Here is a 24,056-nt window from a genome sequence, read left to right on the forward strand (position 1 = left end):
TCTCGAGCCACGCATTCATCCTATCTATCCTGACATTCCTACTCTGACTACCTCGTGGCATTGGTAGTAATCCTGAGATTACGACCTTTTTGAAGTCCTACTTTTTAGTTGAACTCCCTGAATTCAACTTGTAGGACCTCATCCCCCTTTTTTAACCTATATAGTTGGTGCCTATAAGCACCACGATGGCTTGCTGTTCACACACCCCCCCGCCCGCAGCCGCTCCGTTGCAGGGGAGGCAGCATACCATCCTGGAGTCTCAATTGTGTCTGCAGAACCGCCTGTCTATTCCCCTTACGATTGAGTCCTCTATCACTATAGCCCTGCCATTCTTCTTCCTGCTCTGCTGTGCAGCAGAGCCAGCCATGGTGCCATGAACCTGGCTGCTGCTGCTTTCCCCTGGTGAGCCATATCCCTCAATAGTATCCAAAGTGGTATATCTGTTTTGCAGGGAGATGACCACAGGGACACCTGCACTGCCTTCTTAATCTTGCTCTGTCTTTTGGTCACCCATTTTCTATCTCCCTCATAACTTTCACCTGCGGTGTGACCAACCCGCTAAACGTGCTATCCACGACGTCCTCCGCATCACGGATGCTCCAAAGTGTGTCCATCCGCAGCTCCAGTGCTGTCGAGCGGTCTAACAGGAGCTGCAACTGGACACGTCTTGCACGTGAACGAGCCAGGGACATGTCCCTAAGATCCCACATCACACACGAGGAGCATGACACGGGTCTGGGATCTCCTGCCATGTCTTAAACCTTCGGTTAACTTATACAACTACAATTCCAAAAAAAAAGAAGAAAAAATAAATAATTATACCAATTAAAAGAGAAAAAAAAGAAAAACTACTTACCAGTCACTTACCAGGGATAAAAAGTATCTCCTCCCAACCCAGCTTCGAATTCCTACCTAGCTTCAAATTCCCAGTCACAATCACATATCTACCCCCCTGATCTGCCACCACCTTCTCCATCTGGAAGCGTACTCTTTTGCTGACCATTACCGCTACCCCTCGAGCCCTTCCGTCAAATCCAGAGTGAAACACCTGACAAACCGAGCCCTTTTTAAGTCTCACTTGATTCTTCGCGCTCAGGTGAGTCTCCTGCAGCATTGCTACATCGGCCTTCAAACTTTTAAGATGCGCATGCACCCTTGACCTCTTGACTGGGCCTCCCAACCCCCTCACGTTCCACGTGACTATCCAAACTGGGGGGCCTCTCACCCCCCCCCCCCCCCCTTGTCCCACCCTTCTTATCCACCATCATCATCATACCACCAGGCTCTGCCCCATGAGCCTGACCCGTCCCTATCCATTATCAACATTGAACCCCTTCCCAGAATCCCCCTGCATTTCCCCTCCAAAATCTCACCCAGTATTGATCGTAGGCCCATTGAAACCTGCTAACCAGGCTCCAATGTCCGCAGCCCTCCTCTCACCTCACCTCTGTTCACTAACCGACTTTAGTTAGCCCGCGTGGTGCCCCTCCCCCTCCCCTCCCACCCAGTCCCAGAAGAAAAAGAAAAACAATCTAACCCATGCAATTCAATGAAATAACATATAACCGTTGCAACAAACTAAAAGGAACAAAAATGCCAATCAAACCAAACAAAAACTTAAACTCTATAACAATGTGAAGTCAAGTAAGTTGCAATACAGGTCAGTGAAAAGAAAGTTATAACATTTATACATTTTCCAGCTCCCCAATCACAGTCCAAGATCTCTCTTCCATCTCCATTCCTCACCCAAGCCTTCTGCCTTCATGAACGCCTCAGCTGCCTCCACCGTTTCAAAATAAAAATCTTTGGCGTTGTACGTCACCCTCAGCTTTGCGGGTATACCATACCAAATCGCAGCCTCTTGTTGTACAGTGCCGCCTTCACTCGGTTGAACGCCGCTCATACCTTCACCATTCCACCGTCAGGTCCTGGTAAATCCGAACTCTAGCAGCAGCCCACTGCACCTCGCGCTTCTGCTTTGCCCAGTTTAACACCATCCCCTTCATGTGGTATTTATGGCAGCAGATAATTACAGCTCTCGGCGGCTCATTTACTTTGGGTTTCAGCCTTAAGGACCGATGAGGTTGGTCCAGTTCATACCGGGCCTTGCCCTCCCCCATCAACTCTGCCAGCATCTTAGCAAAGTACTCTGTTGGCCTTGAGCTCTCTGCCCCTTCGGGCAAGCCCATAATTCTCAGATTGTGCTGCCACGAGCGGTTCTCCAAGTCCTCGAGCTTTGCTCAGAGTCGTCAGTTGACCTCCACCATCCTCCACAGCTCGTGCCCCATTGAGATGAGTTGGTCGCTGTGCTGCGACGTGGCCTCCTTCACTTCGTTCATCTTTTCACCTTGTTCTCTCACCTTGGCCGATGTCTTTGCCACATCACCCTCACTGGGGTGATTGTCTCCTCCACCAATGATCTCAGTGCAACCGCCATCTCCTTCCTCAATGCCTCCATGTGCCTCGCAAACTTCTTCTCCAGCTCCACAGCCATCACCTCAGTCATCCTTTCCATATGGTCCGACATCCGTCATCCTGTCGGCGCTTTTACTGGTCTTCTCATTCGACGGCGAACCCGCGTTTCCTCCCTTTACAGCTGTTTTTGGCATCCCTCAACCGCTTAGTATTTTTTCCTCCTTTCTTCAATCTTAAAATAAAAAAATAAAATAAAAATAATAAAATAAATACATTTAAAAAAAATTAATAAAAAACTAAATTAAAAAAAATGTAAAAATCTAAATTCAGTGGGGCCTGTCCGATGTGCGCTGCTTGCTCTCTACATTCATCCTGGATTCGGGCCTTGCCTCAGGCCAAGCTCCTCCCCTGCCGCTTACTTTGGGCTCGTTGCCCCTGCTCCTCTGACCACGGGGCTCCCCTCCGGCTCCAAACCGGCCCGACCCGGCGGCCGTCCCTCAGGCCCCAACAGTGGAAGAAACCCGATCGGCGAAACAACGGGGAAAGCCCCCGAAAACACTGAAATGTCTCGGACCAGTAGGTGCCTCTCTCCAACGCCCTGTGCCTGCTATTTTAACTGCACATTTACTTTTAATTTCAGAGACCAGGCAGTTGGAAAAATAATTGCAGTATTTAAAATAATCCTGATTTCCTGGCAAGAACATTTAAATATGTATTATATCATTCTGTAAATGTACATCCACACAGCTCATAGCTGAATTCTCAGAAGGGGTCGAAGAGTTTGTGTGATAAGTGTGCATTTAATAAGGATAACGTAACATGTGGCGTTTCATTGTTCTGGGCCTGTCACTTCCCTACATGGAAAGTTTTCCAGCCAAGTTAAACAGTTATTGTGTCTGGATATCTCCACTGAGGAGAAGGGAAATGGGATTTTGTCACCTGTCGCCTTGTGTAATTCTTCAGATAGCCAGTATCCCTTAGAAACGGATATTGGCTACAATTAAATCAGTTTGCACAAATGTGGTACAAGGAGACCTGATGGCGAAGGTGGAATACAAAATAACATCAATTTGTTTTGAGAATTGGAGCACGGCTGTGAAGTCCTTATCGTGGCATTTGTTGCAAGCTGGATGCGGTTTCTTTTTTCAAGAAAAAGCTGATATAAGATTATTAGAGCAAAACATTTAACATTTGCTGCAAGTTTCCCCTTCTCCCCCCTCCTCCGTTTCCCTTTCTGAAAAAAATAACTGCAGTTACGTTTTGTGTTTTTGACAAAAAATCCATTGAGAAGTAGAAGTGTAACAGTTGGTGTTTTTTCTGTCTTCCTTACTCTGCATTTTCCCACCAGATTCAGAACTAAAATTATTCTCTAGGTAAATCTCAAATCCGTGTGACCTCAAGAATGCCTTGACTATCCCTGATATGTACCTAAGCTTTCACTAACATGAAGAGATTAACAAATGTGGACTTTATTATTGCATGCATTTAGAATAGAAATGATACTCCCTTGTTATTCAAAAGACAAGCATTTGTAATTGCTGTGTGAAGTTAGATTTTTATTAATATTGTACGTTCAGTGATTCCTATTTCTCACCATTGATCTTACGTAATATTTAAATTCTAAATCCATGCTTTGATTGGAGCAATTATACTTACATAAATAGTTCGGAGATGGTAGTAGGCACTTCCTGGATTTACATACTGACAATTGAAAAAGGAACTGTTACGCACATGACTAATTCTGTTTGATAGTTTGCTTATGTTTGAATTGTGTTGCTTGGTTTCTCTCAATACTGTAATCTTTGACAAGTGCCTTTACCAAAAGACATTTAGGGTTGGGATGTGGAATTTAACTACATCCTGGGTTTTAAACTCCTCATGCACTGTGATTGGAATTCAGGCAGCAGATAGGAAAAGTACTTAAAGCATCTATTACATTTTATAAGTTCATAAGATCTAGGAGCAGAATTAGGCCATTCGGCCCATCGAGTTTGCTCTGCTAGAACACATGACCTAGGAGCAGGAGTAGACAATTTAGCCTCCCAAGCCTAAACACCTTCAATGTGATCATGGCTGATCCTATCATGGCCTCAACTCCACTGACCTGCCTGTTCTCCATAACCCTTCAACCCATTGCCAATTAAAAATCTGTCTAACTCCTTAAATTTGCTCACGGTCCCTGCATCCACTGCACTCTGGGGTAGCAAATTCCACAGATTCACAACTCTTTGGGAGAAGTAGGTTTTCCTCAAATCTGTTTAAAATTTGCTGCCTCTTATTCTAAGATTATGACCTAATTTTAGAATGCCCCGTACGAGGATGCATCAGCTCCACGTCTACTTTATCCATACCTTTTTGCACCTGGTATACCTCAATTATATCTCCCCTCATTCTTCTAAACTCTAAAGAAAACAGGCCTGACTGTTCAAACTCTTCTGTTACGACAAACCCCTCATCTCTGGAATCAATCTAGTGAACCTCCTCTGAACTGCCTCCAATGCCACGACATCTTTCCTCAAATAAGGGAATCAAAACTGTGCATAACACTGTTCAAAACCAGTGGCTGCTTTCTCCTGTACTTAATGGGGTGTAAATTATTGAGGAGCACACTGCATTGTCAATATTGTCGAATAAGTTTCTGTTTTTAATTTTGTTTCAATTTTCCTTCCTCCACTTCTGATACCACTGACTTATTGGAATATAGTTTCGTGAGTGTTCTCTGACCAGCAGTGACTCCTACAAATGGATATTCTTAACGAAGGAGCCTGAACAGTGTATTAACAAGCTATCTGAATATGTGAGCACAGTAAGAAGCCTTACAACACCAGGTTCAAGTCCAACAGGTTTGTTTCAAACACGAGCTTTCGGAGGACTGCCTGAAAGCTCATGTTTCAAACAAACCTGTTGGACTTTAACCTGGTGTTGTAAGGCTTTTTACTGTGCTCACCCCAGTCCAACGCCGGCACCTCCACATCATCAGTATGTGAAGCATAAATCTACATTTCCAGCAAAAGTTGCTGGATAGCATTCGGATTCAGAACCTAGCTTTGGCATCTCAACTGAGGTTTACCAGCTGAAAGACTGCAGAGTGAACCACTGACATTTAGTTTGCATAAGTGCAGGCAGTTATTTAAGCTTTGAGCCATTGTAAAATCCCCAATATGTATTGGTGCAGGTTATTGAAATGGCTGCAGAACAGAACCTGTACTATGGTTATTTTAATAAAACAGTTTATTATATTGTATCTGCGTTGTAATCTTTGTTCCTGTAGTTTCTGTAACCTTGTATCTCATTAGATTTATCTGAAGACAAATTTCTCTCAATGTATTCTCCTATGGTAGCTTGACAACATTTATAGTGCGAGTATTGGTTACATACAGAATTTTCCCAGGTGCTAACGTGTGCTGCAATGCTTCCTGTTCTTTATGAAATAGTTGCTTGTGTATTTAAACTTAATTTAAGTAGATTGACTGGGGTCTGAATGTTTGAGAAGTCCTTCTGGAGTGTACAGGGCTCCCTGATGCCATGTTCCTTTCCTTTTTTCAGGTTCATGTGCGCTCAGCTCCCAAATCAAGTGCTGGAGAGCATTACCATTATTGACACACCTGGAATCCTCTCTGGGGAGAAGCAACGGATGAGCAGAGGTGAGTGTGTCCTTTTAAAAGGAAGCTGGGTGGCTATAAGACATCTCTCCTGAATTGCGCACAGGAAAAGCTGAGTATATTGTTTTCTGTTTCCTCCTGGGCGGTTATATTTGTTGTTTTTGACCTTGACTGACATTTTTCAAGTTTTAACTTTTCCCATGTTAGAAGATTTTTTGTTTGCTGATTCAGTTTCCTTTTTTTCCTTTCCTCCCTTATTTTAAAAATAGCTATTTCCTCAGTCCCCTCCTTCAGTGAACTTAGACTGGGTTTTGACAACTCCAGGTTGACTGACACCATGCCCATTGGACAATCCTAATGAATAAAGAATAAAGCCTGACAAAGTAAAACTGAATCCAAGTGTTGTCAATGGTACAAATTCTGGTGCTTGAAACAAACTGCATCATAGTTAGCCCCATAACACATCCAGAGCATGGTTTCTATCATGGAAGTCTGGTGATGGCAAAAGTGTTTGTGTTGAATTAATTGGAATCATTTACTAAATTCCCATATGTAATAGCATACAAGTACACCCCCCCCCCCCCCCCCCCCCCCCCCCAACCGCATAGTCGGGGAATCCAGGTGAGTAAGTCGTGTATGTGGGGAAATTCTTCTTTAAAGCAGTGCAAGTGAAATCTGCTTTGTTTTGAGACGCCTTGCATGCTTTTCTTCTAGTGATGCAGTGGTATTTTCACTAGACTAGTAATCTAGGGACCCAGAGTAATGCCCTGGGGATCCGCGTTTAAATCCACCACAGCAAATGGTGAAATTTGAATTCAATGCAAATCTGGAATTAAAAGTTTAATGATGAAACCATTGTCGTAAGCTTGCTTTGCACCTTTGCTACTTTTATCAGATGTTGCTTTTGGAGTTTAGCAGCTTGTTGCCAAACTGTGAATATTTGACCTTGCAGCAGTTTAGCTTTTTTTTTTTCAAGGTCACCTCCTATTTTACTGAGCACAAATAGGTTACTGTTTACAAAATCTAAAGGATGCTAAACCGCACAAGATTATTCCCCTTTTCACCGTTTTTCTACCTCCTAGGAGATTGGAATTCACACCTCTGCAGAGACTTAATCCAGTGCTGTAGATAGACTGCTCGGCCAGATCCCACCGCTACCAGAGTTTCCAATTTATGGGGGTCGGTTAGCTCAATTCGGTGGATGACTGGTTCATGATGCGGAGCAACATCAACAACACTGGTTTAATTCCCGTACTGGTTTAGGTTAAACTATGTCCCCCTCCTTCGGTGTGGTGACCTTCCGGTTAAATCACCACCAGTCAGCTCTTTCTGAAAGGGGAGAGCAGCCTATCGTCCTCTGGGACTGTGGCAACATTTACATATTGGGAGATTGGAGATTACTGGTGAATCATAGAATCCCTACAGTGTAGAAGGGGGCCATTTGGCCCTTCGAGTCTGCACTGACACTCTGAAAGAGCACCCTACCTTGTCCCTTGCTCCCCATCCCCGGAATCCCCAACCAACCTGTGCATCTTTTGGACACTAACAAGCAATTTTCCCATGGTCAATCCATCTAACCAACACATCTTTGTGGGAGGAAACCCACACAGACAGGGGGAGAATGTAGAAATTGCACACAGATAGTCACCCAAGGCCACAATTGAATCTGGCCCCTGGCGCTCTAAGGCAACAGTGCTGATTACTGTGCCATTGTGCTACCCATAGTTAACTGATTTTGTTTTATCTGCAGCAAAGGTTCACTTCCATAATCTTATTGGCATCTAAAATATCCTAAAATGACAGTTTTAGGCTAATCCTGATCATTTAAACCAGCTCAAAAAACTAGGAACAATGAGATATTATTGTAATGCATTTTAATTACATTACGCACCTAATACAGACAGCAGATTACTATTACAGACCGAGGCTCATGGGAGGACCATGTGGAAGAACTGCAGGCATGCCATTGTAACTTGTTTACACTGGTTGATGCCAGAAGTTCAACTCCCTTGGGCTTTTGTATGTTGTGCCAATTATTGTATTAACAATGGTTTGTTAATATGAAAACTAGTATATATTGACAAATATTTCTAACATGTAATGCATTAACTCGGAGTAATCTTGTAAATTATGCAACCTTTAGTGCACATTAGCATTGCTTTTCATTGTATTATCTCATTTTGATGCTCTGAATAGCATTCTTTGTATTAAAATCATCTCCTGACCATCTAATTTTGTATCTAGATAACAACATAGCAGTCCTTGGAGATGATTAGGCCATTAATGTGATTCACAGGTTTTAAACTTTTCCTGAATATGAGCTCTTATAATCTACAATATAAGCAGAATATTTGTTTCAATGGACTGAATTTTACAGGGGTTGTATTGCTCAGCCCCCTGTTAGAAAGGTTGGTCTCAAACCAACCAACTTTAAACAAGAAAGGCTGCCCCACAGTGATATATTACGGGTGGTCTAAGCAAGCTGAGAGTGGGACTCGCCTCTCAGTGGAAGGAAGATCTGCTCTCTAGCTGCTGGCCAATCTGATTGGTTGGCAGCTCTCGTAGTCGTAGTAGTGCCAGAACCCAGTTGGAAGTTTGGAGACCTGGCGCAAGGCACAAAGTGGGATTAAATCTTTTAGAAGTGCACAAGGCACAGCTCTTCTCTCCCCCCCCCCCCCCCCCCCCCACACACACACACAAAGGAAATAGTCCCCCCTTTATTCCCACATATTCATCACTTTGGTGAAAACCAGCCTTTTCACCAAAGCCTGCTCAGCTTCCACTAGCCAGAATATTACGGCAGTGGAGGTGGACTGAGGTCCTTAAGTGGCCATTAATTGACCATGCAAGGACCTCCATAGGCCTCTGGGTGGATGGACTAGTGGTCGCTCTGTCTAGCCCACAATTATGGGGACCTGGTTGGGGTGGGTGGCAAAGTGGTGAGCTACCCACCTGTCTTATTTTATGTGCTCCTTGTGCACATGCTCTGAAAAGGGGCAGTAAAATCTAGCCCAATGTGTAAGTTGCTTCGTTGAAAAATGGTCCATAAAGTAATAAAACATTTTTTCAGAATGCAGTGATTGGTTTAATAGGTACAAGTTGTGGAATATGTAGTTGGACTAATGCAGGAAGCAGGGGAGAAACTGATGATTGTTGACTATGCAGGAAGTAGTCAATATGTGGGGTTGTAGCCTGTTCGGAGGTGATGAGGGAGTGTAAATATCGGACAAGATTGCTATGGAAAAGGACAACAATGGGCCTGAGGTCAAAGTTTTAAACTGGGAGAAAGCTGATTTTAACAAGATCAGATAAATTTCGGCCAGAGTGGGTTGGGAGCAGACACTTTTAGGTAAATGTGTGACAGAACAGTGGGATGCATTTAAGAAGGAAATAGGGAGAGTGCAGGGCCAACACGTTCCAATCAAGAAAAAGGGTGGGACCAACAAATCCAGTCAACCTGGATGGTGGGGTGGTAAATAGTGTGGAGATAAATAGAGTTTCTATTACGGGAGGATATAGACAGGCTGGTCAGATGGCTGATCAGTGGCAAATGGAATTTAATCTGGATCAGTGAGAGATGATACATTTGGGCAGGACAAACAAGACAAGGGGATACTTGATAAACGGCAAGATCCTGGGAAGCACCGAGAACCAGAGGGATCTTCGTGTGCATGTACGCAGGTTCCTTAAGGTAGCAGAGCACAGGGCAGCACGGTGGCCTAGTGGTTAGCACAGCTGCCTCACGGCGCTGAGGTCCCAGGTTCGATCCCGGCTCTGGGTCACTGTCCGTGTGGAGTTTGCACATTCTCCCCATGTCTGCGTGGGTTTCGCCCCCACAACCCAAAAATGCGCAGAGTAGGTGGATTGGCCACACTAAATTGCCCCTTAATTTGAAAAAATAATTGGGTAATCTAAATTTATTTTAAAAAAGGTAGCAAAGCATGTGGTTATGGTGGTTAAGAAGGCGTATGATATGCTTCAGAGCAAGGAGGTTATGTTGGGACTGTATAAAATGTTAGTTAGGCCACAGCCGGAGTATTGTTTGCAGTTCTGGAATCCGCATTCTAGGAGGGATGTGATAGCACTGGAAAGGGTGGAGAGGAGATTTACCTGGATGTTGCCTGGGCTGGAGAGTGATAATTATGAAGAGAGATTAGATAAGACTTGGATTGTTTTCCTTGGAGCAGAGGAGACTGAGGGGCACATGATTGAGATGTATAAAATTGAGGGGCCTAGATAGAGTAGACAGGAAGAAACGTTTCCCCTTGGTGGAGGGATCAATGACCAGGGGGCACATATTTAAGATAAGGGGCATGAGTTTTAGAGGGGATGAGAGGAAAAATCTTTTTACCCAGAGGGTGGTGGAAGTTTGGAACTCACTGCCTGAAAGGGTGGTGGAGGCAGAGACCCTCACAACATTTAAGAAGTATTTGGATGTACACTGTGAACCCAGGGCATACAAGGCTTGGGCCAAGTGTTGGAAAATGAGATTAGAATGGTTAGGTAGCTGCTTTTCATTGGTGTAGACTCAATGGGCCAAAGGGCCTTTTCTGTCCTGTATGACTCTCAGACAAATTGAATGTCAAACTGATCTTGGCATTAGAGGGGTAAAAATAATTTTGGGAGCTATATATCACGTGGCCGAGAACGGAGTACAGACTGTTAAGGCAAGTTCTGGAAAGATGAGAGCATTTTATCTAAGTTTACAAGACTTATAAAGTGAATATAAAGGTGACTTGTATGAACTGAGGATGCACAAATAAAAGTGTGACAACAGAATCTGAACTGGGTAAGTGCTGTGAGACTTGCAGGTAGTTTTCTTTCCATTGTAGTTTTCTTTCCATTTTTGCTTTTATTGTAAAAGTACCCAATTATAGCTTTTCCAATTAAGGGGCAATTTAGCGTGGCCAATCCACCTAACCTGCACATCTTTGGGTTGTGGGGGCGTAACCCACGCAGACACAGGGAGAATGTGCAAATTCCACACAGACAGTGACCCGGGGCCGGGTTCGAACCCAGGTCCTCAGCGCCGTAGGCAGCAGTGCTAACCACTGCACCTCCGTGCTGCCCTACTATTTACTATTCGTGAGTGGCATCCAGTTCAATCTTGGAGATCACATTGAGGGGATCTTGCATGGAGTCCCTGCTCCTGACAGCAATCAGGATACCATTAATAATTCAGCAGGGCATCTCTTGGCTCCTTACCTCATTACAAAAACAGAAAATACTGGACATCCTCAGCAGATCTGACAGCTTCTGTGGAGAGAGAAGGAAGCTAATGTTTTGAGTCTGGCTGACTCTTTGTCAAAGCTCTGGAGTAATCCAGACTCAACGTCAGCTCTCCTCCCTCCACACAGATGCTCTCAGACCTGCTGAAATTGTCCAGTATTTTCTGTTTCAGATTTCAGCACCGGCAGTAATTTGCTTTTATCCTTTCCTCATTACTTTGCCCTGTCTGCTTCCCTCTCTGTTGTCCTCTGCTCCAGATCAACAGGACGAAACCTGCAAAGAAAGGGCAACAAATCAAAGGCATTAATCTAGTCTTTCTCTCATTTTTGCTTTTGGATGGCAGCTGTTCATCATTCTGCCATTCTTACTTCCTTTGGCATTCTACAACAATTTAAACTTTCCTGTATTTCACGCCATCACAGATCTTCCGTTTTGTTCTCCCATCCTTTACATTGCTAGAGGCTATTGCATTTCTAACTTTTCCCAGGTCGTTGACCTGAAATGTTGACACTGTTTCTCCCACCACAGATGCTCACTGACCTGCTGAGTACTTCCAGCATTTTCTCTGTTTCACATTTTCAGTGACTTTCAAATGTATGCTGTATTTTATTTTGTATTAGTAAATTATTTGAATTACCTGACATTAATTGCTTTACATAGCGTACCATATATTTACCTGGTCCATGTTGAATAAGCTCTGTTGCTATATACTTGTTATATACCCTAAGCATTGGTCTGGCCTGCAGAAGGTAAAAGCATCATAGTGTATTCTAATAAGCTGATGTGTACTTGCCTGCTCAGTCTCTGAGTGTGCATCTTGATATTAGCCAACATTAACTGTTCCTGTTCCTATGGGACAATCTTTCTCTACTTAAAAAGGAAAAAACATTTGACCTATCTCTCCTTTTTAACAGTTTTTCCTAAATTCAACCTCCCTTTCTTTTCTGAGGTCCTTGACAATATTCTTGCCACTCGACCTGCCATATTTCTTGAAACTCCCTTTTCACTGTCCTTTCAATCTGGCTTTTAACTATGCCACAGCACTGAGGCTACCCAGGCTAAAGTCAAAAGTATCATCTTCTGCGACCATGGTATGCTATTACTACTTGTTCTCTAAATTTTCTGGCTGATTACATTATCCTTCTGTCTTTTTGTTTCCTTACCCATCTCCATGGAATACCCTTGCATGGATCCAACTTCTATTGTGTTAAATTTCTACATTGTATTTCTTACAACTAACAAAATTCCAAAATACTTCATTGGCTTTAAGTTGTATTAAAGAAGGCATGGAAGATGCTATATAAGTGTAAGCTTGCTCTTACAATGATGCAGAGAACTCCAGATATTGTTTTAAGGGTCAATTGGGCCAAGAGCTACAAATTGATTTAAAACCAAAGATAGATAAAATGATTTCCTTTAAAATGCGGTCAGTGCTGAATTCTATTGCCTAGTAGTTTGCTCTCATTAATATCTTTGGAGCAGAGGGGGAGCTGCATTTTAGGCTGGGGTTGAAATACCAGCAAGGTGCAACCATGAGCTATTTTACAATTGTCATTTTACATTTACTCATCCTCCTCTTGGAAGAGCATAGACAAACCTATATAAAAAAGGCAAAACTGTCGAATGATGGGAGTCAAAACTAATCATCATGGCAAATGGTCCAAATATTTTTTTTTAACAGACAATTTTATTGACGTATTTTTTGAAAATATCTTTTAATTAAAAATTGCAGAAGTTGAAACTGGTTTTGGGTTTTCACGCCTGAATCAATATAGCAAATGAGGAAGTGTGCAATATGAATTAAATATGCATAAACTGTGCCAAGCCATCTGCAATCTGTGTATTCTATTGAGTTATTAACAGATGACTCTTTTTGCAACATTGCTAGTTTGTTAACCACATTTGGGGAACTGTCAAGCAGGCATTTGTTGTAGAAACCTCCTTCCAAGTTGCTCAATTTCTCAGTCACCACTGGAACTGCCTTTGCCTGACATATTTGGTTCGAAGAATGGATATTGTTGAGTTTATGGAATCATAGAATCATAGAATGACAGAAGGAGGCCATTCGGCCCATCGGGTCTGCACTGGCCCATGTAAAGAGCACCCTACTTAAACCCACACCTCCACCCTATCACTGTAACCCAGTAACCCCACCTAACCTTTTGGACACTAAGGGGCAATTTAGCATGGCCAATCCACCTAACCTGCACATCTTTGGACTGTGGGAGGAAACCGGAAGCATCAGGAGGAAACCCACCTAGACACGGGGAGAAAGTGCAAACTTCACACAGTCACTCAAGGCCGGAATTGAACCTGGAACCCTGGAGCTTTGAGGCAGAAGTGCTAACCACTGTGCCACTATGCCGCCTCCCAACCTGGCAGGAAAATAAAAGTCCAATACTGTTTTTGAGGAAGTACATAGCGGAATGAGTGATAACCTGGACCTGTGGCAGTATTATGGTGTGGTGAGAAATAGTATCCTCACTTCCCACCCCTGCCAACCCAAATTTGCAACATTTTATTATGTGCCTCATCCACTAAAGTGAAGGTGTTACAAATATTCTGGTGGCCATGTGTCCAAACTCACTGCCCATAGTTTGTAATAAAATTACAACTATGTGCACATAGTTGACTTTCACCAAGTGTTATCCCATTATCATCACCTAGCTTCTATTAATGAACCACTTTTTTATATTTGGCTCATTTGCTGTTGTACATTCTCAAATTTGCTTAATTCAATTAAATTTCTTTACTAATATGAACCAGCAGCATTAAAAGCTGGAATTTCTTTTAAGGAAAATAGCTAATATTTTTTATTATCTTTTGTACCTCTGGCCTTGTGTTGCAGTATGTTTTATTGTTTAATACTTTAGTAAGATGTGGATTGGGTCTGCCAATTCCATTCTGCTCCAGTTAAAAGGATGAAGCCTGATGTTACCCTCACAGAAAAAAAGTCAAAATGCTGCTGACAGTTCTCTGGGTGACTACCTCAGGAAGAAGACCTGGAATAAGCTCACAATTTTTAGAGGCTCTGTAGATGAAAGAAATGAGGTGTTTTGAGGGGTGGAGGAAGGTAATAGAGTAAAAAACACAAGTTTCCGTTTCTGAACTCCATGAATATGGTTGCCTGGAATGTCTTCCACACCTGTGACTTCCACTTGTATTTGTGCCATGTTTTTACCCACTGAACGTTTTAACCTTGCATCTGAGTTCGCCCGCAATGCCTCTGTTTCTTTTCCTCTTGATCTGTCTGTCTACTTCTCTCCTTAGCCATCCTCCTCCCCATCACAATTCTACCTTTTCAGAATTTGGCTATATAAGACTAGGTCCAAGAGTTTGTGGGTGCAGATTTGATGTTATTTGTGCAAAGAGCAGTAGAATTGAAAGTATTGCACAATGTGTTGTGTATTGTAATGGCTTAACACTGCCTCTTCTACAGTCTGAAAATACGAGTACTTATTAAGTAAGGCTAAACATAGGAATAGGAGAAGGTAATTTCACCCCTCGAGCCTGTCCCGCCATTCAATTAGATTATGGCTGATCTGTGACTTAACTCCATATACCTGCCTTGACTCACATCCCTTAATATTATTGCTTAACAAAAATCTGTATCTATCTCAGATTTAAAATTAATAATTGATCTAGCTTCAACTGCTCTTTGTGGGAGAGAGCTCCAAAACCTCTCATCCTTTGAGTGAAGAAGTTCTTCCTAACATCTCTCCTGAACAGCCTTGCCCTAATTCTTAGACTGTGCTCCCTAATTTTAGAATCTCCAACCAGTGGAAATAGTTTACTTTATCCACCCTGTCATTCCTTGTTTAATGTCTTGAATACTTTGATCAGCTCACATCTTAGCCGCCTAAATTCTAGCGAAAAGCTACGTTACTCTCCCTCCAAGGCCAAAATATTCTTCCCGAATGCAAAATGCTCACAGTACCAAGTGGGGTCGAACCAGGATTTTGTGTAGCTGCTGCATAACCCCTGTGTCTTTATATTCCAAACCTCTAGATAGCATTCCATTAGCTTTTTCGATTGTTTTCTGCACTTGTTCAAAAGCACAGGTATTTTTTTCAGTAGTCCTGCTTTCGCTTAACTTAAAAAATCTAGTGGTCAGGATTCTTATTTAAATATTGAGAGATTGTATTATTCTAAGATTGATTACATGGTAAGAAATAAATGGTTCTGTGAAATGAAAATTGCTTATTGTCACGAGTAGGCTTTAATGAAGTTACTGTGAAAAGCCCCTAGTCGCCACATTCCGGCGCCTGTTTGGGGAGGCTGTTACGGGAATCGAACCGTGCTGCTGGCCTGCCTTGGTCTGCTTTCAAAGCCAACGATTTAGCCTAGTGTGCTAAACAGCCCCTGTTTGACTGTTATGGAATTTATTACAGGACACTAACAAACTGAACAATAACTTGAGCTTGTTTTCCATAAGCAATGGTTTTCCTTCCTCTGCTGTAATTCACTGTTTCTTTGCGTGACGGCTTTTGGCCCAGTGGGGAGATTATTTATCGGACAGCTTGCTGGCTTATCACCAGTTTAAAAACTGCCAAGACTGGATTTGTGGATATGCATGATTTCTACATAGAATCATAGAATTTACAGTGCCGAAGGACGCCATTAGGCCCATCAAACCCCACCTAACCTTTTGGACATTAAGGGGCAACATAGCATGGTCAATCCACCTAACCTGCACATGGCTAATATATTCCCATGATATATTTATTTAGGCTAGCTGAGCAATGCACTCGCATGTCATATACATGCAATAGATTGTCAAAATTGGGAAATATGTTTGAGTGCTCCCTTTTTGAACATTCAAAAAGAAAAGACCATCAAGACCAATAAACTCGCCCCATCAGATATGATGTAACCAAACAGAGCCAACAATTCAGCTGTCCAATTGGGAGACATATGACAATTCCACTCTTGACTTCTTTAAACAGTTGAGTAAAGGATCCAGGAGAAACAGATAGTCGATGACTCCTCGCAGTTATGTCTAACTCCAACCTTACCTTGTACAACTAGAAGTACCCTCTTCATTCAGGATCCCATTACATTCCCCTTTAAAAGGTTGCAGTTGATCACTACTCACCACAAGTTTAGGAATTACGTTCAACAGGTGATGCTCTTCAGCAAAATGATATCTCTTTATCCACAAATTTTATGTTATGTCTATTGTCTAGATTTAAACAAAGCTGTTGCAGTTCCTGTATTCCAGGAAAAGGCTTGAAGCAACCCTCATTGTGACTTATTTGTAGGGCTGGGCAAATGGGTCACAGAGCAAAGTCACTCTCATGCTCAAAGTTTATAAGTGTAAACTCTCAGAGCACTCAACTTACTCTTAATGAGCGATGATGTTCCATACAGATATGTCTGCAGTTCCAGGCTATGTATGAAAATCACTGTAATGAGGAAAGTTCTGATTTTATTCCCACTTTTCCCATAAATTCTATACATTGGATGGTTTCAACGGACCAGATTTGACATGAGTGGGCATCTTTTGGTGTGCCCTTTTAGACGTGTTTGTGTACATTTAGGTTTTGAACATTTTCTGACCACAAAGATGCTGAAAGTACGGGTTGATTTGGACCAATGTGTTATCTACCCAAGACTCCTTACTGCAAAATTAGATCGAGAATTTGAAATCCTTTATTTAGTGACAACTTGGTTTGGTCTTCCAAGAGGAAAACATGCAACGTCCACACAGTCACCCAACACTGGCCCCTGGTGCCGTAGACAGCAGTGCTAACCACTTTACCACTGTGCTGCCTTGAATCTTCATATCCTGAAATTAGTAATCAATGGTACTTTTGTAAAGGACTTGTTAAATCCTTGTGTGTTTCTCTTTTTAATCCCTGCCCCTGCAACATTGCAGTTTTTGTTTTAAATTGCATATTTTGATCATTTTTTTCAAACTGGAAACACCCATGGCCTAATGTACTGGCCCAGGTCTCCCCCTAATGCTCTGTGGCATAGCCTGTGATGTTGTGTTGATGGATTTGACAGCCAATCAGCTCGTTTGAAATCCGGGCCTTTGACGGATTCTCATTTGGGATTTGTGAAGCCTTTTTGAAGGTTCTGGAACGGGTGCAGCAAGCTCCATTTTGTCTCAGTTCTGTGAAATCCGAGGAAACAACACACAGCCAGTCTAGGCTCTCTCTATCAGCTCCTGGCCGGGCGATTTGAATGCTTCCAGCCAGCTTGGAGAAGTAATGCCTGCCTTAAATGTCTCCAGCCAGGTTGGTGAAAGTTTGGAAGGCCTGGTGATTTAAATGTCTTCAGCTAGCCTGTGAAAGTGACCTATGAGAGGGTGAGAGCAGCTATGGGCAAGTAGGCATTTCTATCCTGGTTAACAACTGTGAGCCTGTGCTCCAAGCCCCTCTTCCCTGATAAATTCTTCCTGAGGATTCTGAGCTGGGAGAGGTGCTGTTTAAAAGCCCACTTAAAACCCTCATTCTGAGATCTGTAGTTTTAACTATTTGAGGCTGATAGTCCATCTGATGGACACAGGCTAGAATTGCACAGACCTCAATGGGGGAATCCTCAGTGTCGAGACCCTGAAAGTGAAAGCGATTTACCAGAGAGAATTCTATAGCCTACAAGTTGTGGTTGAAGACTATTAGAAGATCGCAGGCTACAAAGACCACTACCTCGGCAGCAAAGAATCATCTCCCGCCTTTTAATCCCTGTTATTTTCAATCTTTCCCTACCCCTACCGTATGTTTGTCTTGTGTGTGTCTGAGTGGAGGGTGGGATGGGGTTTGGGCAATAGTTAGATTAGCAAACCATTGTTGCATTCTTACCATTATATATTCAGCTTTTTTTCATGGTATAAATAAATAGTTTTTTAATCTTTTACTGTAAATGTGCTGCCATAACTCATGGGAGCAGTCTAGGATTAAAGATTTCAGGAAAATACACAAATTATTGGTTAATTCATTTGTGTTGGGACACCGGGGTTACTGGGGCTAGAATCTGACCGTGCACTCAGCCCAGGGTATCATAACACATTTTTATATATCTTTTGGTATCCATTCACCGAAACCGAACAGTAATTTGAATTTCTGAAGCGAATTTGTTTCTCTGACTTGATGGAATCCTCTGTGGACAGAAGCTGCTGCCTTAGCAGAAGAAATGGTATGTCATCATCTGAATCTCAATTTTGCTAATTTAGTTTTGTGTTTCATTTTCTTGTCTGAGTAAGCATCAACTTCTGCATTCTGGCAGAAACACTGGATGCTGGGGAAATAGAAACTGCTGGAAACACTCTGCAGATCAGGCAACATCTGTAGAGAAAGAAAAACAGCTAATATTTCTGGTCAGTAATCTTTTCATAGGTTGCCTGATATGCTGTGGCTATGTATTGGGCTAATTTGCAGTTACTTTCTCTTCTCTGAGTGATGTGTTTTTATGCAGTACTAATCTCACAACTCCCAATAATTGCCCGTTGGAACTTTTCAAGTGGTCTCAGCAGGCTCCCACCTCAGATTTTGTCCTGCTTTGCTGTCATTTTTGCAGATGTGATGGGTAACTTTGGAACATCACATTGCTTACTATAAATATGGTGTTCCTCGTTCTTCTTAGATCACTCCTTTTTTTACCCTCCAAGATTACTACATATGTGTGCTAAATTACCTTGTAAAAAGTTTGTTTTCTTGTTCACTTCCAAAAAAGCTGTTTTGCAAGTTCTAGAAATGCACCGGTTGTTGTGTATGTCAGGTTCAGAAAGCAGAGAATCAGTTCCTATGTGACCATCTCCATTCCACTCTGAAGTCTGTCTTACTCTCCTTGCAGATTTAACAGTTGACTATCTAACTTTTTGTCATGCCCAGCCCAGTAAAGGGTCCTCTTCATAATGTTTAAAACAAAACTTTATTCCCCATGTGGCATCTTCTGGAGTGGACTTTTCTTTCAAGTGAAAAATAAAATACTGCCCAACTAGGCTGCTGAGGGTCATTCATCTTGGTCTGTGGATTGTGAACTGCCACGCTGTCATAATCCAGGCTGGAGGTGCCCTCACCCATGTCCTGAGACTATCCAAAACTTCTGAGTTGAATGGGTCATTCTGAAACCAAGATGGTCATTGTCTCAGACCCCTAGGGTGAATTCTGCAAACAATGACCCAGGTTGTGGCTTATCAACTTCTGTCCAAAACCATATTTGGAAGGTAACTGAGAAACCACATGGTAAGGCAGCCATGTTAGTCTCCCGGTTTGATATTTAAGTACTGAACACGACAAGAAGAGAAACAGCAGCAACAGATAGGGCAGCCTTAAGAACTGGACATGGTAACACGGTAAGGCCACCAAGCCTGATCTTTTTCGAGTCCACCAATAGAACAAACTGACCTCTTGGTAAATAGGCAACGAGCAACTAACTTTGTCACCTGCAGAAAGTCCATCTCTTCGAGAATCCAGCAACGACTCTGGTGTATGACTTGGGCTATTAAATTCACCTAACTTCATTTCAGGATTGAAAATGCCTCTTTTGGGGCGAATACATGAATAAACAATCCTCTTTGTTTAAACCCATGAGAAGCTTGTTAGTTATCATATTATCCACAAACTTAGGGTTAAGAACCACACTCATCTTCCTTTTGAAAAAGCACACTGATTACAGACAGTAGGGAAGGAAATGGGGGTTTCCGTAGTTCTCTCTCAGATTGTCTGTAACACTTGGGTTTGCTTCTCTCTGTTGAGAAATCTATTTGATGTACATTTGGGGACATTGATTTAAGATCATTCACAAAACAGCCTGGGGGAAGAGGGTGAGATTTTTTTTTAATGCAATGAGTTATGATCTAGAATGCACTGCTTGAGAGGTGGGAACAGATTCTGTCGTTACTTTGAAAAGGCAACCGGTTTAGACTTGAAAAGGAAAAATAAAGTGGAGGGCTATGGGGAAAAAGTAGTGAAGTGGGACTAATTGGATAGCTCTTTTCAATGAGCCAGCAATGGCATGATGGGCTGAATAATTTCCTTTGGTACTGTAAGATTTAATGATCTACAGCCTGAAGTTTACAATTGGCGCACTGTTAATTGGATGCGATTTTGCCAAGTTATTTTATTAACTTAACCGTTCTATTTTAATTGTGGAACTTGCTACCACACAGAGTGGTAGAAGCCAATGGCGTAGATGTGCTTAAAGGGAATCAAGATATATCCATGAGAGAGAAGAGAATAGAATTATAGTGTCAGATAATGAACAGTGGGAGGAGGATTGTATGGAGTATAAACATTGGCCTACACCTATTGGGTTGAATGATCTATATGTGCTGGGGATACTATGTAATGGAAGCTTGTGCAAGAAACCTTGTGAAGCCCATCAGCCCCACACAGCATTTCACAAGGAAGCTTCAAATGTGCTTCAATCATCCCATAAAGTAGCCATGAAGACATTGGATAGGTGAATTCTAGGCAACCAGGTGAACTATATATTTCAGCCTGTGGCTATACGGTGAGCTATATATTGATAATTTTGGGTCTTCCAGACTTTTAAGGAATCTAAAATTCATCAGATTATGTTCCAGATCTAATTATGGAATCGCCTATAACAGATCTCGCTTGTGCTAGAAGGGGCCAAGATTGTCTTTATAGTTCTTTCTAATGTAATATTATGTTCCACTCCTTTTTGACATGATTGGCAATTGTTAAGAGTTGTTCTGGTGAGGATAACATTATATAATCTTTAGTATTGTCACAAGTAGGCTTACATTAACACTGCAATGAAGTTACTGTGAAAATCCCCTAGTCGCCACACTCCAGCGCCCATTTGAGTACACCGAGGGAGAATTCAGAATGTCCAATTCACCTAACAGCATGTCTTTCGGGACTTGTGGGAGGAAACCTGAGCGCCCGGAGGAAACCTATACAGACACTGAGAACGTGCAGACTACGCACAGACAGTGACCCAAGTGGGAATTGAACCTGCGAACCTGGGACCCTGGTGCTGTGAAGTAACACTGCTACCGTGCTGCCCTAAGGGGAATGTCAGGAGTGGGGTGCAATTTTATATAATTTTGTGTTTCTGCAATTGTTTAAACTATAGCCCGAGTTCAGATCAGGAGAGTGGCACCTTGTTAATGGAGATTGATAATTGAAGAATGGTCAGCTCATGCATTTTGGATGCAGCTGTCCTCTTTGTTACATGTGTGATGATGAGCCTTCTTTAATTGAAGGAACTGAGAATATGATAAGCCAGCCTCATAGAGTTAACTTGGGGTGTATTGCCTGGAAGGCAAGATATTAATGCACGTCCTGAGGGTTTGAAAAAATGATGGGTTTCTTTTATACTCGCCTGTTTGATTACTTTAGATCAGGGGTGGGCAAACTTTTCCGTGCAAGGGCCGCATTCAGAAATTCACAATTCACAAAGGGCCGCATAGTATATTAAGTAAAATAATTACTTCACCCGGTTATGATTCTGGGCGCCTCATATAGAACATAGAACAGTACAGCACAGAACAGGCCCTTCGGCCCTCGACGTTGTGCCAAGCAATGATCACCCTACTCAAGTCAACGTATCCACCCTATGCCAGTAAGTAATCCAACAGCCCCCCCACCCATTAACCTTTAAAAAAAAAAATAAAAAAAAAAAAATTTTTTTTTTTTTTAGAAAAATTTTTTTTTTTTTTTTAATGACTTGGTGGGCCGCAGAAATACCTTTGGCGGGCCGCATGCGGCCCGCGGGCCGTAGTTTGCCCACCCCTGCTTTAGATGAAAGAAATATTAACTAATTTTCTGTCTGCATTTTTTTTTTAGGTTATGACTTTTCAGAAGTTTTGCGATGGTTTGCTGAAAGAGTTGACCGTATCATCCTGTTATTCGATGCTCACAAGTTGGATATATCTGATGAGTTTTCCGAGGCTATTAAGGCACTAAAAGGCCAAGATGACAAAATTAGAGTTGTCTTGAACAAAGCAGACCAAGTTGATACACAGCAACTGATGAGGGTGTATGGTGCATTGATGTGGTCCCTCGGCAAAGTGATTGACACCCCAGAGGTTGTACGTGTCTACATAGGCTCTTTCTGGGGTAAACCCCTCCAGATTACAGAGAATCGAAAACTTTTTGAGTTGGAAACAGAAGACCTCTTCAAGGACATTAAGGGTTTACCTCGGAATGCTGCACTGCGCAAACTTAATGACCTCATCAAACGAGCCAGGCTTGCAAAGGTACATTTAAAGTAATCTTCAGCTTGGCTCATTACAATATTGGTAATGGATCATTTAAAAATGGCATTGTCAGTTGTTTACCGCAAACACAAAATATTACTGATGACTGGAATCTGACACAAATTCAGAATTCTGAGAATATCTAAGAGAGAAACAGAGCTAACGTTTTAGAGAGAAATGTGCTGAGTGTTTTATTGTCAGCTATTTAGATGGTTAGCTTTCATTTGTATGTACTCCTGGATGGCATGTAATGGTGGTAACGGTCATTGATTTGACATTTAGTTTTTAACAAGAGTTGAGGCCTGGTGTGTCACAATAACATCCCAAAATATATGCATTCTCATTCCCATTCCCTCCTATTTAGATTTTATTGATTGTTGTTTTTACAGGCAGTCCAACTCTCTGAAGATGGAAATTTTAAAATCCATTTTCAAATTCGGATCCTGCGGGGAAGTACTTGTAAATGTAGTATTTTCTTCCCTGGTCAGGATTCTAGTGTTTAGCATTTGTGGGTTATACAATCTAGAGTACTTTGTAGGTAGCCTCATCTTAGGCAGGTCCTCGGGATCGAGGATGACTTGTTTTTACTTTGGTTTGATGGGACTAGAGATGGCTGATGAGTCCATTGTGTGAACTACAGGCTCTGCCACATGCAAGTCTTAGACTTAGACTTAGAACGTACAGTGCAGAAGGAGGCCATTCAGCCCATCGCGTCTGCACCGATCCACTTGAGCCCTCACTTCCACCCTATCCCGTAACCCAATAACCTCTCCTAACCTTTTTGGTCACTAAGGACAATTTAACATGGCCAATTCAACCTAACCTGCACATCTTTGGACTGTGGGAGGAAACCGGAGCCCCTGGTGGAAACTCACGCAGACACGGGGAGAGGGTGCAGACTCAGCACAGACAGTGACCCAGCGGGGAATCGAACCTGGGTCTGTGGCGCTGTGAAGCAACTTTGACTTTGCCATTACACATTCCTGACAAAGTCTCTGTGTTTGGTATCATCCCAAATGAGCCTCCTTCATTTTGGTCACTCACAAGTTAGAGATTCCCATTACTCAGCTGGGATGTTTGACCTCTTCGGGGATTCTCTGAGGACATCCCTCATGTGATTCCGCTATCCTCTGGCCTTGGGTAACGAGTTCCAAATAGAGCAGCTGATTTGGGAATCTGGTATCAGGTATATGAACAGCTTGTGCCACCCAGCAGAGCTGGTTTAGAGTGATTAGTACCTTGGTGTTGGGCATTGGCTTGGAGAGGACACTGCTATTAAGCCTCCTTTCTTGCCACTGGATGTGGAGAATCTTGCGAAGACACTGCTGGTACGTTGTTCAAGTCTCGGAACATTATAGGGACTTGGGGATCACTGCTGCCTGGTAAACTAAGACTTTAGTCTCCGTTTTGAGATTTTGGTCTTCAAATACTTTGTCCTTTAGTTACCAGCATTGAAATATATAAATAGTAGATGGGAATTATTATGGGCCAAGGTTTAGAGAACACCAAAGTATATCATGGAGTTCACCTGACCCACAACTTTGAATAGATTTTTGTTATGGGGAGCACGAGGGCCCACTTTACAGGTGTGGTGCAACAGAGACCTAAAGTATTTTTAAAACAAAACAATGTTT

General features: G+C 42.5%; 1 protein-coding gene across 1 annotated transcript in view; it reads left to right on the forward strand.

Moving 5' to 3' along the window:
* The window catches only part of LOC119956018 (EH domain-containing protein 3-like), a 91,698-nt gene that overhangs the window by 37,775 nt on the left and 29,867 nt on the right, over nt 1-24,056 (forward strand). Inside the window, exons 3-4 of the mRNA XM_038782732.1 lie at nt 5,962-6,059; nt 22,010-22,422. Of these exons, the coding sequence (XP_038638660.1) occupies nt 5,962-6,059; nt 22,010-22,422 (511 nt within the window). The remainder of the gene's footprint in view (nt 1-5,961; nt 6,060-22,009; nt 22,423-24,056) is intronic.

Source organism: Scyliorhinus canicula, chromosome 2, assembly GCF_902713615.1.
Source record: "Scyliorhinus canicula chromosome 2, sScyCan1.1, whole genome shotgun sequence".
Taxonomy (NCBI): Eukaryota; Metazoa; Chordata; class Chondrichthyes; order Carcharhiniformes; family Scyliorhinidae; genus Scyliorhinus; species Scyliorhinus canicula.